The sequence below is a fragment of the Schistocerca nitens genome, chromosome 1 (genome assembly GCF_023898315.1).
Source record: "Schistocerca nitens isolate TAMUIC-IGC-003100 chromosome 1, iqSchNite1.1, whole genome shotgun sequence".
NCBI lineage: Eukaryota > Metazoa > Arthropoda > Insecta > Orthoptera > Acrididae > Schistocerca > Schistocerca nitens.
The window spans coordinates 802,265,478-802,280,401 of record NC_064614.1 but is presented as its reverse complement, the minus strand read 5'-3'; the positions used below and the strand labels follow the sequence as shown (position 1 = coordinate 802,280,401).

The following is a 14,924-nucleotide window of genomic DNA, read 5'->3' as shown; positions in this document are numbered from 1 at the left end:
CACCTTCAGAAATGACTTCCTAATACATAATGTTATATTAGACGTAAACAAGTTTCTCTTTTTCAGAAATGTTTTTCTTGTTATTGCCAGTCCGCATTTCATATCCTCTCTACTTTTACCATCGTCAGTCATTTTGTTCCCAAAATAGCGAAATTCATCAATTACTTTTGGTGTCTCATTTCCTAATTTAATCCATCCGCATCGCCTGATTTAATTCGATTACATTCCATTAGACCTGTTTTTACACTCGGTGATACGTGTCCATCTAAGTCCTCTTATCAAGATTCTATCCCCTCCATTCAATTGCTGTTACAAGTCCTTGCCTCTACTGCTTACTCAATGTACAGGCTGAATAAAGTCGGGGACAGACTACAAAATCACCACCTTCTCAACAACTGTCTGCCTTTCATGGCCTTGAACTATCACAACCGCAGTCTGATTTCTGTACGAGCTGTAGATAACATTTCGCTCCATTTACTTTACCTCGTACAGGGAACACGGCCAGTTTTGCTCCCCAAAAGTCAACAATCCAAGCTCGTGCACGTTGCTAAGGACACGAATCCTCGTATTTCCCTGTATTTCCTCAGTCCATTATTTCAAATATCCTTTCACGTAATGCTTTCCAAGAACTTCCACTTGTCAGTTGCCTTCATGGAGCACTGTCATCCTCGGCTAGAAGAGTTTGACAAGATTCCCCCAAGGTTCAGAGCTATGCTTGCAGCAGTTTCAGCCCAGACCTGGGGGCTTCTCAAATTCGGAGCCTGGGATCTACACGACCACGTCTAATAGTAATCCCATGTTAGCCAAACCGTCACCTCTCTAGTCAATAACACCTTCGACAGTCTGTCATTGTATCACCCGCAGTACACTCCGTCGAGGTGGTTGTCGACTGTGGCTCACCACACAGTCTGAGCTGTTGGTTGATGAGCAGCTCACGTGTATTTGTACTTCAAGGAATAGAGCCATCGACGTTGTTTTAGTGCCGGTACATCTGCAATGCACTCTGTGGTCTAGCCCTCCCACTCCCCACCCCCCTCCACCTACCCTTAACCACACACCTTTTTGTTGGTCACCGTTTTCACGTACCCGTTAAACTGACTATACACAAAAATCAGTGCAACACAGTGTGTTTCACGAATGTCGCAAGCTGTGTCGAGCACTGTATAGCCATCGCGAGAGTGTTACAAATCTCTTAGAAAGTATGAAGTGGGACACACTTGCAGATAGACGACGCGCTAAACGGAAGGGGCTGTTCACTAAATTCCGAAATCCGATCTTCGCCGAGGATGTAGAGCACATACTGTTACCACCAACTTTAAAATCGCGCAATGATCACCATTCAAAGATAAGGGAAATTAGAGCTCGTACTGAGGCGTTCAGACAGTCGTTTTCCCCTCGCGCAATCCGCGAGTGAAACAGAGGGGAGGAAATATGACTTTGGGGCGTATTGTGCCCTCCGCCACACACCGCTTGGTGGATAGCAGAGTATATATATAGATGTAGATGTAGAACCACGAGGACAGGATCCGATAGCCGCATACAGTCTGACCCGTTCCTCGGACTTTCACAGGTGACGTATCTGCTTTTAGTCCTCGGAGACGAGTGGAGAGCGGCCTTGGTAGGTAGTTCAAGAAAGTCGCTACTCCATGTAGTATTTCATACTGGTATGCCACTAACATCTCATAGAGCTGAGGACAGACCCAAAGCGGACCCATGGTTCAGTGACCCACCAATTCAACTACTATGGCACGGCGTCAGTTCTGCAAGTGGCTATTGCGCTCTGTGCTTGATGGACAGGTTTCCCTACAGTGCTCTGATTTATGATGAAGCACTGCTGCATTTACCAGGGTACTTAAACTCCAAGGACAATTTTTGACATGCAATTCATTATCTTAGAAATATAGCACAAAGAATCAATTTTACTCACCGTAGACGAAAAACCCTATGTTCAAATTTTCATCGAAAATTAGTGGCTGTGCGGAACAACACATGATTCTGAACAATATTCACTTCGAAAATTCACTTACGCTTATCATACACAGTGAAATGCTCTCAAGTCTTCGCCGACTTTGATTCTTTTATATAGTCAATGGATAGAGCACTTTACACGACGCACGTACGAAACACAACCATGATCATGTTTAAGACGGGAAAATGTGGGATTCATGTGGAAGTTAAATGCGGATCTTCATGAACTACTACTAGACGAATAATAAGCTTAGTTTGATTGTTTTGGAGCGAGCCGCTAAGAAACCACTAGCTGCACTCGCTAAACAGATATGTCACTGATAAACAATGAATGAATGAATGACGATCAGTCTTCTACTTTGCACAATAAGAAAACACATCCATATATTAAAGGACGTAGCTCATAATCGGAATCGTAACTTGTGCGAATTCACTTCAGTACAATCACAAGCAATGCAATTAAGGCCATGTTTCTTGGTCGATATTTAATGCAGGTCATCATGAACTCCCACCATCAGTAATAAGCTTAGTTTCATTATTTTACCAAGCGCCGTTAAGAGTCCATTACCTGAACTCGGTGGGTCAAGGTATGTCCCTGAGAGCTAATGGGCAATTGATGATGGGTCTTACATTTTGCACAGTTCGAAACCACACACCTGCTTTAAAGGACACGGCCCAAAATTCAGACCGTAATTTGTCGGAATTCGCATCAGGAGAAACATAATAAATACGAGGGGGGCCACGTTTGTTTGTGTGACTAGCTGAGGAAGTAAATGGAAAACAAAAAAGTATCATTTAGTGAATCTGACCACTGACGGGGATAGCCATCGTAGTCACGTTTCACACATCAGAATTCTTAGTTTTACGCCTGTCGTTACCAAAATTTGTGACATGACTTCCGTCACAAGTTTTCCGAATTACATTTACGGACGAATTAGGAAAAAGACCTATTACTTACGAATTTTTCTTATATGTCGTGAAACATTTGAGTTCATACCATAATGTTATTTCTGGATATTCTGGGAATAGGCCACGAGTACTCTTTTCTACATCTTTTCTGTTTCACTTTTGCAGGCTACGTTTTTTTAATCGTGTGGAAATGACTACTTTGAATGCGAAGGTGCCATATAGAAGCATTTTTTGTGTCAAGGTCTCTTCGTTCGTTCATTCGTCGTTAGCCGAAGAGATCTGCGCGACGAGCATCAGTCCGTGCCTTATGCAAAAGGACCAGTGATATTTTTGCCTCATTTATTTTTTTCAAATCAAAATCAGCAATCAAAAATATCACTTATTTTGGGCACACACATGATATCATGAATGTTTCATACGACAATATAAATTCCTCTGTTCACTAACTGTTAGCGACGTTCACATCAGTGAGGGGCCTACCCGTCTTTACAAAATTCGTATTGAACTAATTTTATTTTTACAAGGGTCTTGGAGCTTGTTCAAATATTTTTGTATGTGTTGCGCTTGTCTTTTCTTCCTATATTAGTAATCACAAAGAACTCCTCTAATATATGCTTGCCTAAATTGTAGTAAACTATGTAAAACTTTACCACACTAAATAATAGACGTTATCGTTTTACTGCAATATTCTGCTTCTTGTTTTCCTGAATCTTAGACGCCAACGGCTACTTCCTACAACGTAATGGGAGGTAAAAAAGGTTTTTTAATTGATGATATTTCACCACTATCAATTGTTCCTAGATTTCACAATCTTAGCCTGCATACAGTTCTGTTGAATCAGCTGAAAGAGTATCTTCGATGGCTTCGTCGTCGCATCTCATCTCTTCCCTGCCTTCGTTTGACGTAATTTGCATAAACATGCAACATTTTTTGCAAGAATTTGAAAGCTACGATTCTGTAGTGTAACGGCTGTTTCTTACGCTATCTTTGCGGTCTCCAGAAACGGAGTTACCACAAACATTCAGAACAAAATCAACATCAACTTTCGATGTCCTCTCATCCCCCCCATTGGCACTGATCGCTATTTGTCCCACGTCCATTTTATGTAAGCAAGCAGCGTTAACTCTCTTACACAGTCTCTCGTGTTGATGACGTTTGAGTTTCCTTCGCCGACGCTAATTTCTCGCAACAGGCTAGATATTTGTCTCTGAGACCATACCGAGATATTACTACCATCCTCGCAGGCCAGGGTCTGGTTCGTATGCTATGAACTTTCTATTCTGTATGAAATTGCCCTTTACATATTATCTACATTCGAGTTTCTTCCTATAAAGAAGATTAAAAAAGGCCTTAAATTTTTTGTTGCTTCAAACTCGCTCCAAACCTCAAAACCGGTGAATTTGCCCTCATGACAATTTCTCATAATATTATGTTATATTGCTGTTTTTACTACCACTTTATCAACCTACGCGTCGAACTTGATTTAATGGGTACATAAAAATTGGCGTCGTCTATGAAGATGGTTAAATGTTTGTTTCATCTTGTCTTGTTATGAGTAGAAGACCTAAGTTTTGGCCGCGCTAAATTCCATTTCATATTATATCTTTGTAGAATGCCTAACTATTATTAGTTTTAAATTCTACTACTTTCTCAACCGAGCTATAGCAAGCTCCCGTATATACAACTGGGAAAAAAATTACAACGCTAGAACGAGAGCAATTCAAAAAGTAAATGCATTTTTAAAAAATAATATTTGTAGTGGGGAAACAACATTGCAAGTAACATTATTTCTCTGTATAATCTCTTGCAGTTGAACGGAATGGACAGTGTCTTGAAAGGAGGGTATAAGATGAACATCAACAAAAGCACAACGAGGATAATGGAATGTAGTCGAATTAAGTCGGATGATGCTGACGGAATTAGATTAGTAAATGAGACACTTAAAGTACTAAAGGAGTTTTGCTATTTGGGGAGCAAAATAACTGATGATGGTCGAAGTATAGAGGATATAAAATGTAGACTGACAATGGCAAGGAAAGCGTTTCTAAAGAAGAGAAATTTGATAACATCGTGTATAGATTTAAGTGTCAGGAAGTCGTTTCTGAAAGTATTCGTATGGAGTGTGAAACATGGACGAAAATAGTTTGGACAGGAAGAGAATAGAAGCTTTCGAAATGTGGTGCTACAGCAGAATGCTGAACATTAGATGGGTAGATCACATAACTAATGAGGAGGTATTGAATAGAATTGGGGAGAAGAGGAGTTTGTGGCACAACTTGACTAGAAGAAGGGATCGGTTGGTGGGACATGTTCTGAGGCATAAAGGGATCACCAATTTAGTACTGGAGAGCAGCGTGGAGGGTAAAAATCGTAGAGAGAGACCAAGAGATGAATACACTAAGCAGATTCAGAAGGATGTAGGCTGCAGTAAGTACTGGGAGATGAAGAACCTTGCGCAGGATAAAATAGCATGGAGAGGTGCATCAAAACCAGTCTCAGGACTGAAGACCACAACAACAACAACAACAACAATCTCCTGCAGCCACTACGCACTTGGTCCATCTCTCGTCATACTTTCTAATTCCGTCCTGGAAGAGTTTTGTTGCACAATGTATTACCATTCTTGCACTGCTTCCACAACCACGTCATTCAACGAAAATTTGGATTCAGGCAGGTGCTCCTTCGTCGGCTAAAGGCTGAAATTTATTTGTAGCTGAGTCATAATTGGGTCTTCCAGCAGCTCAAAACCAATGTTTTGAATTAACTGGATTGTTTTCCCAGCTGTGTGAGCGACGGTGTTATATTGAAGCAGAACGTCGCCTAGCTTTTTCGCTTTGACTTTGGATCTTAGATTTCGCAGTCTCTCTCAGTCATCACTAGTCATTGTTTCATCTTTAGGAGTATAAAGGATCAGCAGTCGACCGTTAATATCCCGGAACACTGTCGTCATCGCCTTTCCTGCAGTAGCTTTGTGTTGAACTTTTTTCTGCAGGTAACGATAGATGTTTCCACACCATGGTCGGCTGCTTGCCCTGTGTTCGTAGTGATGAACTTAAGTCTCACAAAATGTTCCATTTCACTGAGAAACTTCTTTTTACTCTTAAAAATGTCTTAAATTTGTTTTCGATACTACCAATCTTTCCTATCTATGTTTGTCAGTCAGTGGACGTGATAACCAACGAGTACAAACTTTGCAGTAATTTAGAGCTTCATGAACGTCTGCAAATTCTAAATCGTGGTAAACTTTCAACTCATGAGCAATGACGTCACTTCTTGCACAACGATCATCACGAATCGTTTGCCGAGGTGTTTCGATTTTCCTGTCCGTTTTGGACTTGAATAATCTTTTCGTCACAGACATATGTATGTCATTTTTAAAACATTTTATCGAGTGGTTGATTTTCCTTTCACTAATACAGCTATTACCGTTGTGCAGCTTTTGTCTCCGATTAATGACCGCAGCTTTAGTCCCTTCCTTATACAGGCAACGAAGTACTCCCCTCATTCGTTATTGGACAATGGGCCACTTATTATAAACTGCTCTGGAACAACTAGGAACAGAAATATTCTCTGAACGAACATAACTAACACAGAATAGTAACAGTGTGGGCAATGCATGTTATATCTGAGACCATGCTGTCGTCAACCTATAGAGTGGAAAGAAGTTCCTTTACTTACTGACATTCCCTCGTATAAGCGGAATGCGCAAGATTTATAACGGAGAAATTTCTCTATGGGAGTACATGTGATAGGATATAAATTAAAGTATCGTAAATTCTGATGATAAGCGGTTTAACTGCCCGAATCTAGGTTATTTCGAATTATGTGAGCAGGCTGCCGTTGTAACGAACTATTCTTTGTCCTAGTTTACGTCAACAAAGTTCGCAAAAAATATAAGAAACTTGGCATGATAGGTTCCTCCATTCTTTTGCTCATCACATCCTCATTTCCTAAAATAGCAGTCTTCGTGTCCAAACTTATTTCTTATTTATCTCTTCTTGTTCGTCATACTCAAACAGCGGATGAACTAAATTTTTCGCTTATGGCGACAAAAGTTTGGCTGTACGCGAAAGACACCAATGCTAATCTGTACAGGAAACATCCAACAACATAAAGCACGAAACATATGGATTGAGTTGTACCCCACAGATTTTATTTTCCGATTTTTCGAGTGTAAGTGCTTCGTATGAAGAGGATTACAGTATTCAAATAAGTGCAAAGAATGCTAGCAAAAATTATTTTCGATTTCAGAAGGAGGGATGGTCATCCTTGCGAGAAGGGAATAGCCTGGGTGACAAGATCAGGCATTCGATTAAATTATGGCTCGATGGGCGAAGGAGTTCTAATGTTACCATCACTAACGAAAATTAAATATTTCCCATACTATCAGAAACTTCTCTCGAAAAAATTCTAAGGACATATGTAGTCAGCGAAACGCGAACACATGTCTCTCATATAAACAAGTCATCTCATTTGCTCTTGTTTCAGTAAAGCTGACAATAAAATTGTCCTCCGTTCTCTAAGACAGAAATGTTGGTTCGTTTTGGTGTAACCTAGTGTTAGTATTAGCGAACGGTCTTGCCGCAGTGGCAACATCGGTTCCCGTCAGATCACCGAAGATAAGCGCTGTCGGGCTGGACTATCGCTTGGATCGGTGACCATCCGGTCAGCCGAGGGTTGTTGGCAAGCGAGGTGCAGTTTGCCATTGTGAGGTTAACTGAGGAGCTGCTTGACTGAGAAGTAGCGGCTTCGGTCTCGTAAACTGACATACCGCTGGGAGCAATGGGCTGACCACATGCCCCTCCACGTTCGCATCTAGTGACGCCCATGGACTGAGAATGACACGGCGGCCGGTCGGTACTGCTGGGCCTTCATGGCCCGTTCGGCCGGAGTTAAGTTTTAGTGTTAGTATGAACGTTGCACACCATCAGTTTCTTATTCTTTACTCTGGAACTATGAGTAAAGGAAACCGTAATACTTCTTTATTCCTGGGCTTTTCTAAAAATAAACGGAAAGAAGAAAGAATGAATATTTCATTTTTAAATTACTATCGCGTTTTAGGTTGCTGACAGGGTCAAACTGTGTGGCAGATCACCCTAAGACCTCTGTCTTTTTCCTCATCGTGGAATGTTTCCCTAGTTGACGCATTACTAATGGACTAGTACGACACACTTCACACTGTCTATGATTGTAGTGACAGTTGCTTGTTTTGTGTGTGTGGCTAGTAGCGCGTAGTGGTGTATGGTGTGCTGTGGCGTGGTGTGGTGTGGGTTGCCTTGAGGCCCTGCTGGACGCTAGCAGCGAGGTGCAGCAGAGTGCATTGGTGTGCAGACGCTGCTGCAGCCGACGGCGGCCCCGCTGCCCGAGTACAAGACGGCGGCGCTCAAGAAGTCGCGCTTCATACTCTCCCACTACGGCGTCTTCAAGAGCTGCTGGGACTGGCTCATTCTCATCGCCACCTTCTACGTCGCTGTCGTCGTACCGTACAACGCCAGCTTCGTCAATCCGGACCGACCCTCCATGGTCAGTGACGTGGTCGTCGAGGCGCTCTTCATCATTGGTGAGTAGTCCGAAGTGCATCCTTCTTAATATGAATTTTCAATGTTTAGCATAGTCCAGGAGAGTAGAATTTATATTGAACTTCCTTCTCCGTTCATGTGTCAGTTACATGCAATGAGAAGGAACTGTATTTTTAAATTGTCCCTTTTGATCGATCCCCGGCGGGGCAGGGATTTTCTCTGCCTCGTGATGACTGTGTGTTGTGTGATGTCCTTAGGTTAGTTACGTTTAAGTAGTTCTAAGTTCTAGGGGACTGATGACCATAGATGTTAAGTCCCATAGTGCTCAGATCCATTTTTGTCCCTTTTGAAGCACTACTAGTTTCTAGCGTCTGTCACATGTTGCAGAACCATGTGGTTTGTGGCAATTGATTGCGCGATCATGCACTTTGACAACCATGCTATTCACGCGGGGCACGAAATTTTTATTTGCTCTGAATAACGTATCCACATCTGTTATAGATGCACTTGAAAATGAGACACATTCGATACTAGCAGAGCTTAACAGTAGAGAACAGTGCTGTACCTCGAAGACAGCATCCTACGAACACTTGACGATTCCTGGTCGGTGTTACAATCCAGTGACCGATTTTAGCATCATATGAAGGAGTGCGCACTGGGTTCTACTATAAGTAGTTTCCAGCATTTTCTGCTGTTTTTGTTGTTACTGTACATGTGATTACGTCCTTTTTCGTGCTTGTAAATATTATAACTTCTACATGTTTAAGTATCTGCCTCCGTACTGATTGGACGGCAGAGCTGTCTGACATGTGGAGGACCCGTGTTCGATTCCTGGTAATGCCAGTAATTTTTCATCGATCGGAGGTGTGGGACAGGGTGCACTCGGCAACGTGATGCCAATTCAGGAGTTACTTGATCGAGTAGTAGCCGCTTCACGTCAAGAAACTGACAACAGTTGTGATCCTATGCCTTTCCATACTGCATCCAATGACACCATTGACAGAAGATGACAAGGCGATCCGTCAATACTGGAAGGCTCATTAGGTCCTGCGGACAAAGTTCATTTTTACGTTCCATTTTTACATATTTAAGTGCTGCTAATATATTAAAGATATTTTGAGGATATTATTAATTCTTCATTTACAGAGTTTGATGATAATGTTGTGTATATTTTTAGTACTAGTTAAGCAATAATTTTTTAGTTGCACACCATTTTGTACCTTGAAATTGAAGGTCTCTTTATCGTGGAACACGTTATATTTCCAAATAAAGTTTCCCAAATGCAACACTTTCAAATTTGTGTAGAATATTTGTTCCTAGGTATGAGACAAAGATGTATTCTGGAAACGTTTTTCTTGTCTGGAAAAACATTCCTTATTTCGGAGTAACTTTTGCAATTTCAGAAAAAACTGCAACACACAGAAAGCGAATGCTGTCATTTCAAATGGAATAAGAAAATACAGGGCTATTATAAAAGATTCACTTGTTTTCAGTGTTCTGTATTTTCAAAAGTATTACACATACAAATATGCCTGATGCATGAATAGAACCCTAATCTCATTAAGTTTGCATTCTGCAACAGATTATCTATGAGTGTCCCCACGGACACATGTCCGAGTGGTAATCAAGTTCGTTCCATACTTCATGTAGTGCCATCGTAGCAACACTGATGCATTCTCTGTGCTGTTCCAGTACTGTTGGCAGTGTAGGTATGTTAACACGGTCTTTAATATAGGGAAATGTTCAAGGCGTTGTTTTAGGAGACCTGGGATGCCCAACTGAACACAACAACATCACCTTCACCACTAGAATCAATCCAGCGACGCTGAAGTTCGCCGTTTAGGTAGGATGGAACCCCAATGCTCCAAAGGGGGGGGGGGGGGGGGGTGTTGCAAGATGAAATTCTCGGACTCAACAGTCAGCTGTGGACACAACCACAAGCTCGACATATCAAGGTAAGAACTAACCGTCACATTCTTCTCACAGAAGGAAACTTTCCCAAACAGTTTCGTCTGCATTGCACAGAAAACATTAACCTTCGGCGAATCTCGTTTATGCGCCAAAACTTGAGAATTTTCAGTGCCCCACATTGTCACGTTGTGGCGATTAACCTTTCTAGATAAGTGGGAGGTTATTTAGTCACTGATTATTAGCTAGCATGCCAAGAACACTTTTCTTGCTTTGTCACCATTTTGTCAAGGTACTGCACACGTAACGGCACTTGGTAGGCGCAATGCAACCTCGGTGAGTTTACGGCTCTGTTCATTCCTCAGTCTTATTTCTATGTGTAATTCCTTGGAAAGTACAATACCCTGAAAACAAATGAATCGCTAATAGTAGCCCTGTATTCTGTTGCAACGTTGGCTGGAGGCGAATCTCTGAAAAGTATTCCAAGGTGCAATACCCTCCCCTACAATCTGAAAGTACAACTCTGTGGAACAATCACTTTCTTCAGATTTATTAAGGCTGTGATGTCCACTAAGAACAAATTGGTCATATGTAATGTGTTAACCAGTCTGATTGTCTATGGTTCATCAAGTTTTCATCTTATTCCCAGCTTGTGACCACGGGGCTCAAACGAAGTTAAATCTTACCCAATGTATAGAAACTTATTTGTTGTGTACAGATGTGTTAAACATCTGTGCCTTGATTCTCACCATTTGCAGAGTGCCTGCAGATTTTCGAACTAGCAATCACTATCTGGAACACAATAACTGGACGTTCTGTGAGTATCTTTGCCACGATATCTGCTTTCATGATGCACAAGTCAACACATTACAAAAAAATATTGAAAATAAAAGTTAAATGCTGCTAAGAGTTTTCTTGTGCGTATTCCGATTTATTAGAGTATTAAAAATAATCTCTTATATGATTGCAGAGGAAGGATTGTGTATGGCATTCTTAAAAGAATACGTACTCTAGAACTGATACCACATTAATGCAACAAGGAGCCTCGTAGAACTATGGAACCACATTCACATGCATTCACACGCCGACGCCACTTTTTTACGTATAAGACACAAAACAAGATATAACACACAAGTACAACAATAATAATCTTTCACAAGTGTTATCTTATTGTGAAATAGTTGTGGAGGATTTCTAATTCAATTTTATGCAATTGCCATTTGTATCAAAAGAAATTTATTATAGAAAACATGGTGTTCAACTCTCCCAGTTATTGCTTCGTCATTCAAACTACATTCGTTCAGAAAACTTTCAGCCATTATTCTTACACGATTACTGCTAAACATTAAGAAACATAATAATGAACATAATAAATAATAAAAAAAATAAGAAACCATGATATTCTGCATCTTTAGCTGAACATGAGTGGGTAGAAAGATGACAAAATTTTGTTCTTTCAAAATTGAACCAATCCAAAAACACATATTGCAGACATTGTCTACAATTCCATTGAATGTACCTGCAAGATTATGATATTGTACGACACGTGGTTGAGAAAAAATGATATCATAAACATTAAGATGCGTAAAAAACTGGTTTTTGCTTAAAACTTGAGAGCATATTACTAGAGTATATTCATCTAGCGTTTGAAAATGAGAGCACTTAGAGACTCCCAACGAGCTTCAAAAGTAATTTTAAACCCTTTCTAAATTTTTTCTCCCATACATGCTTCAAGTCAAATATTTAACACATGAACTTCTTTGTGGAGTAATCATACGTTTGAAGCTGTCTTATGTATAGAACTTCGATTCTCTACAGAGTCGTGGATTTACGGATAACAAATAATTGGCATTCCAAGCGCTAGCCGACTTGTGCAGGCTTGGAATGTTTTAGCAGCACCTCTAGTTTTTTTTTTTTTTTTTTTTGTAATCGATTTGTTCCATATAAGTCGCTGCTGGACCTCAGTATAATGCTGTAACTTTTAACACAGGACGAACTTATCATACGTTTTCTCTTCTCAGTCACCCACAATAGATTTTCTTGCATAGAGTTCCTCGCTCTCGCTGGTGTACTGGTAATAATTAAGTATAACACAAAATATAATAAACTGCCAGCCGTGGTGGCCGAGCGGTTCTAGGCCCTACAGTCTGGAACCGCACGACCGCCACGGTCGCAGGTTCGAATCCTGCCTCGGGCATGGATGTGTGTGATTTCCTTAGCTTAGTTAGGTTTAAGTAGTTCTAGGGGATTGATGAGCTTAGAAGTTGTCCCATAGTGCTCAGAGCCATTTGAACCTAAGTATGGCTCCATTACAGCATATGTTAACAGAAACCTTAACTAGACCTCTACCATAAATTATCTTCTGTATATTACGACTTTTTTTAAAATAAAACATGACAGTTCACAACCTCAAATTCTAACGACAACAGAAATAGAATCTTTACACACAAAGGTATGATGCAAGTAGCTACATAGGCCTCATACCTCCCTACTTAGATCATTGCACATGGTCCGATGGTTCGCATTTGCTCGCATAATTCAATAATTACTTCATTTTAAAATATAATAAATGCAAATAAAGAAGTACAACCAATCAGTATACCAAGTATATAGTTATAAATTTTTATATTCATAAAAATCTGGTCTCACATATTTACTTGTTGTTTTTAATTCCAATGTGCTCTATTTTTATAATGTTCTATCGAATTTGAGAATCGTACAGAAATTTCTGACAATCATCATTTTTGGCCGCGATAAGAGCTAAAAAATGGATAAACAGGTGTGAAAGTGTCATAGAGGCATCAACCATAGGAGGAGTGCAAATACCACAACTCTGATGATGTTTTGCACATTTCCAAGCGAAACGACAGAATGAAATGTATTCTGGTAAACATTCAATGGTAGCTGTAACCCGCCAGGTTAGCCGAGGGCTCTAATAGGCTGCTTCCTAGACTCGGGTAGGCGCGCTGGCCCCAGATCGACTCCGCCCAGCGGATTGACGACATGGGCCGGTGTGCCAGCCAGCCTGGATGTGGTTTTTGGGTGGTTTTCCACATCCCACTAGGTGAATACCGGGCTGGTCCCCACGTCCTGCCTCAGTTACACGACTCCCAGACATTTTAAAACATTCACACTGTTTCATGGCTTATACAGTACTAGACACAGACAGGTGGGTACACTAATTCCGTTCCACAGGGTACAAGGTGGCAAGAGGAAGAGCATCCGGCCACCCTCTGACACTAATATCGCTAAATCGATAGTAAAAAGGCCGACCCCGCATTAAAGTGGGACAAAGGCCCAAAGAAAAGGAAAAATAAGATTCAATGTTAGCTGTAACAGGCAGAATACGTACTTTGTTGGTGTTGCACATTTTGATGATTTTGACTGAGATAAACCCACGTTGCCATGTTCTTACCGAGCGAGGTTGCGCAGTGGTTAGCACACTGGACTCGCATTCGGGAGGACGACGGTCCAATCCCGTCTCCGGCCATCCTGATTTAGGTTTTCCGTGATTTCCCTAAATCGTTTCAGGCAAATGCCGGGATGGTTCCTTTGAAAGGGCACGGCCGATTTCCTTGCCAATCCTTCCCTAACCCGAGCTTGCGCTCCGTCTCTAATGACATCGTTGTCGACGGGACGTTAAACACTAACAACCACCACCACCGCCATGTTCTTCTTTGACACGCCAGTGCACAGAAACATTTAAGTGAAAAATCCCTGCAATTCACACGTTTATGTATATGTAAAAGCCGACTTCGCGTCCGATTTGAAATTCGATATTCATATATTTTACTGTTTGTGTTGCGTCTGCTTAATCTTTAGTTGATTGTATTAGTTCCCAGTTGTATTGTGATATACTGTGAAATTTCAAATATTTGTGAGTACCGCGATAAACTCATGCTGGCACGTCAAATTTAGGCTTAAGCTTATTATGTCCGCTCCCGGTAGCTGTGTGGTAGGCGCGACAGAATGAAAATCCTAAGGGGCCGGGTTCGATTTCCGCCTGGGTCGGAGATTTTCTCCGCTCATGGAACCGGTGTTGTATTGTCCTAATCATCATCATTTCATCCCCATCGACGAGCGGGTCGCCGAAGTGACGTCAAATCGAAAGACTTGCGCCCGGCGAACGATCTACCCGACGGGAGGCCCTAGTCAGACGACATTTACATTTACGTAAGCTTATTTGTATTATTTTAAAATTTGTGACAACAGTAGCCTATCCTCGCTTAAAAATAATCATTCCCTAATTTCATTCTATAGTTAAATGAGGAACATGTTGTTATTGAGAATTTTCGGACGCTTACAAACAATGTTTTGTAAGTTGCCGGTACGAGTATTTCGGAAAACTTATTTCGCAGCACATCAGCGTTTGTGATTCACAGTTGCTACCTAAGAACAGATCACCGCTCAATTTTATTGTTTATTAATGCAAATAAACATGCATTTTTGAGAATTTTCGGAAGTTACCGTTGTCTGTGCGCCGCGCGGGATTAGCCGAGCGGTCTCAGGCGCTGTAGTCATGGACTGCGCGGCTGGTCCCGGCTGAGGTTCGAGTCCTCCCTCGGGCATGGGTGTGTGTGTTTGTCATTAGGATAATTTAGGTTAAGTAGTGTGAAGCTT

The 14,924-nt window shown here is 41.3% G+C and overlaps 1 protein-coding gene across 1 annotated transcript in view; it reads left to right on the top strand.

The window, feature by feature from the left end:
- The window catches only part of LOC126262461 (potassium voltage-gated channel subfamily H member 8), a 518,890-nt gene that overhangs the window by 209,650 nt on the left and 294,316 nt on the right, over positions 1–14,924 (top strand). The window contains exon 5 of the mRNA XM_049959121.1: positions 8,209–8,437. Coding sequence (XP_049815078.1) covers positions 8,209–8,437 — 229 coding nt within the window. The remainder of the gene's footprint in view (positions 1–8,208; positions 8,438–14,924) is intronic.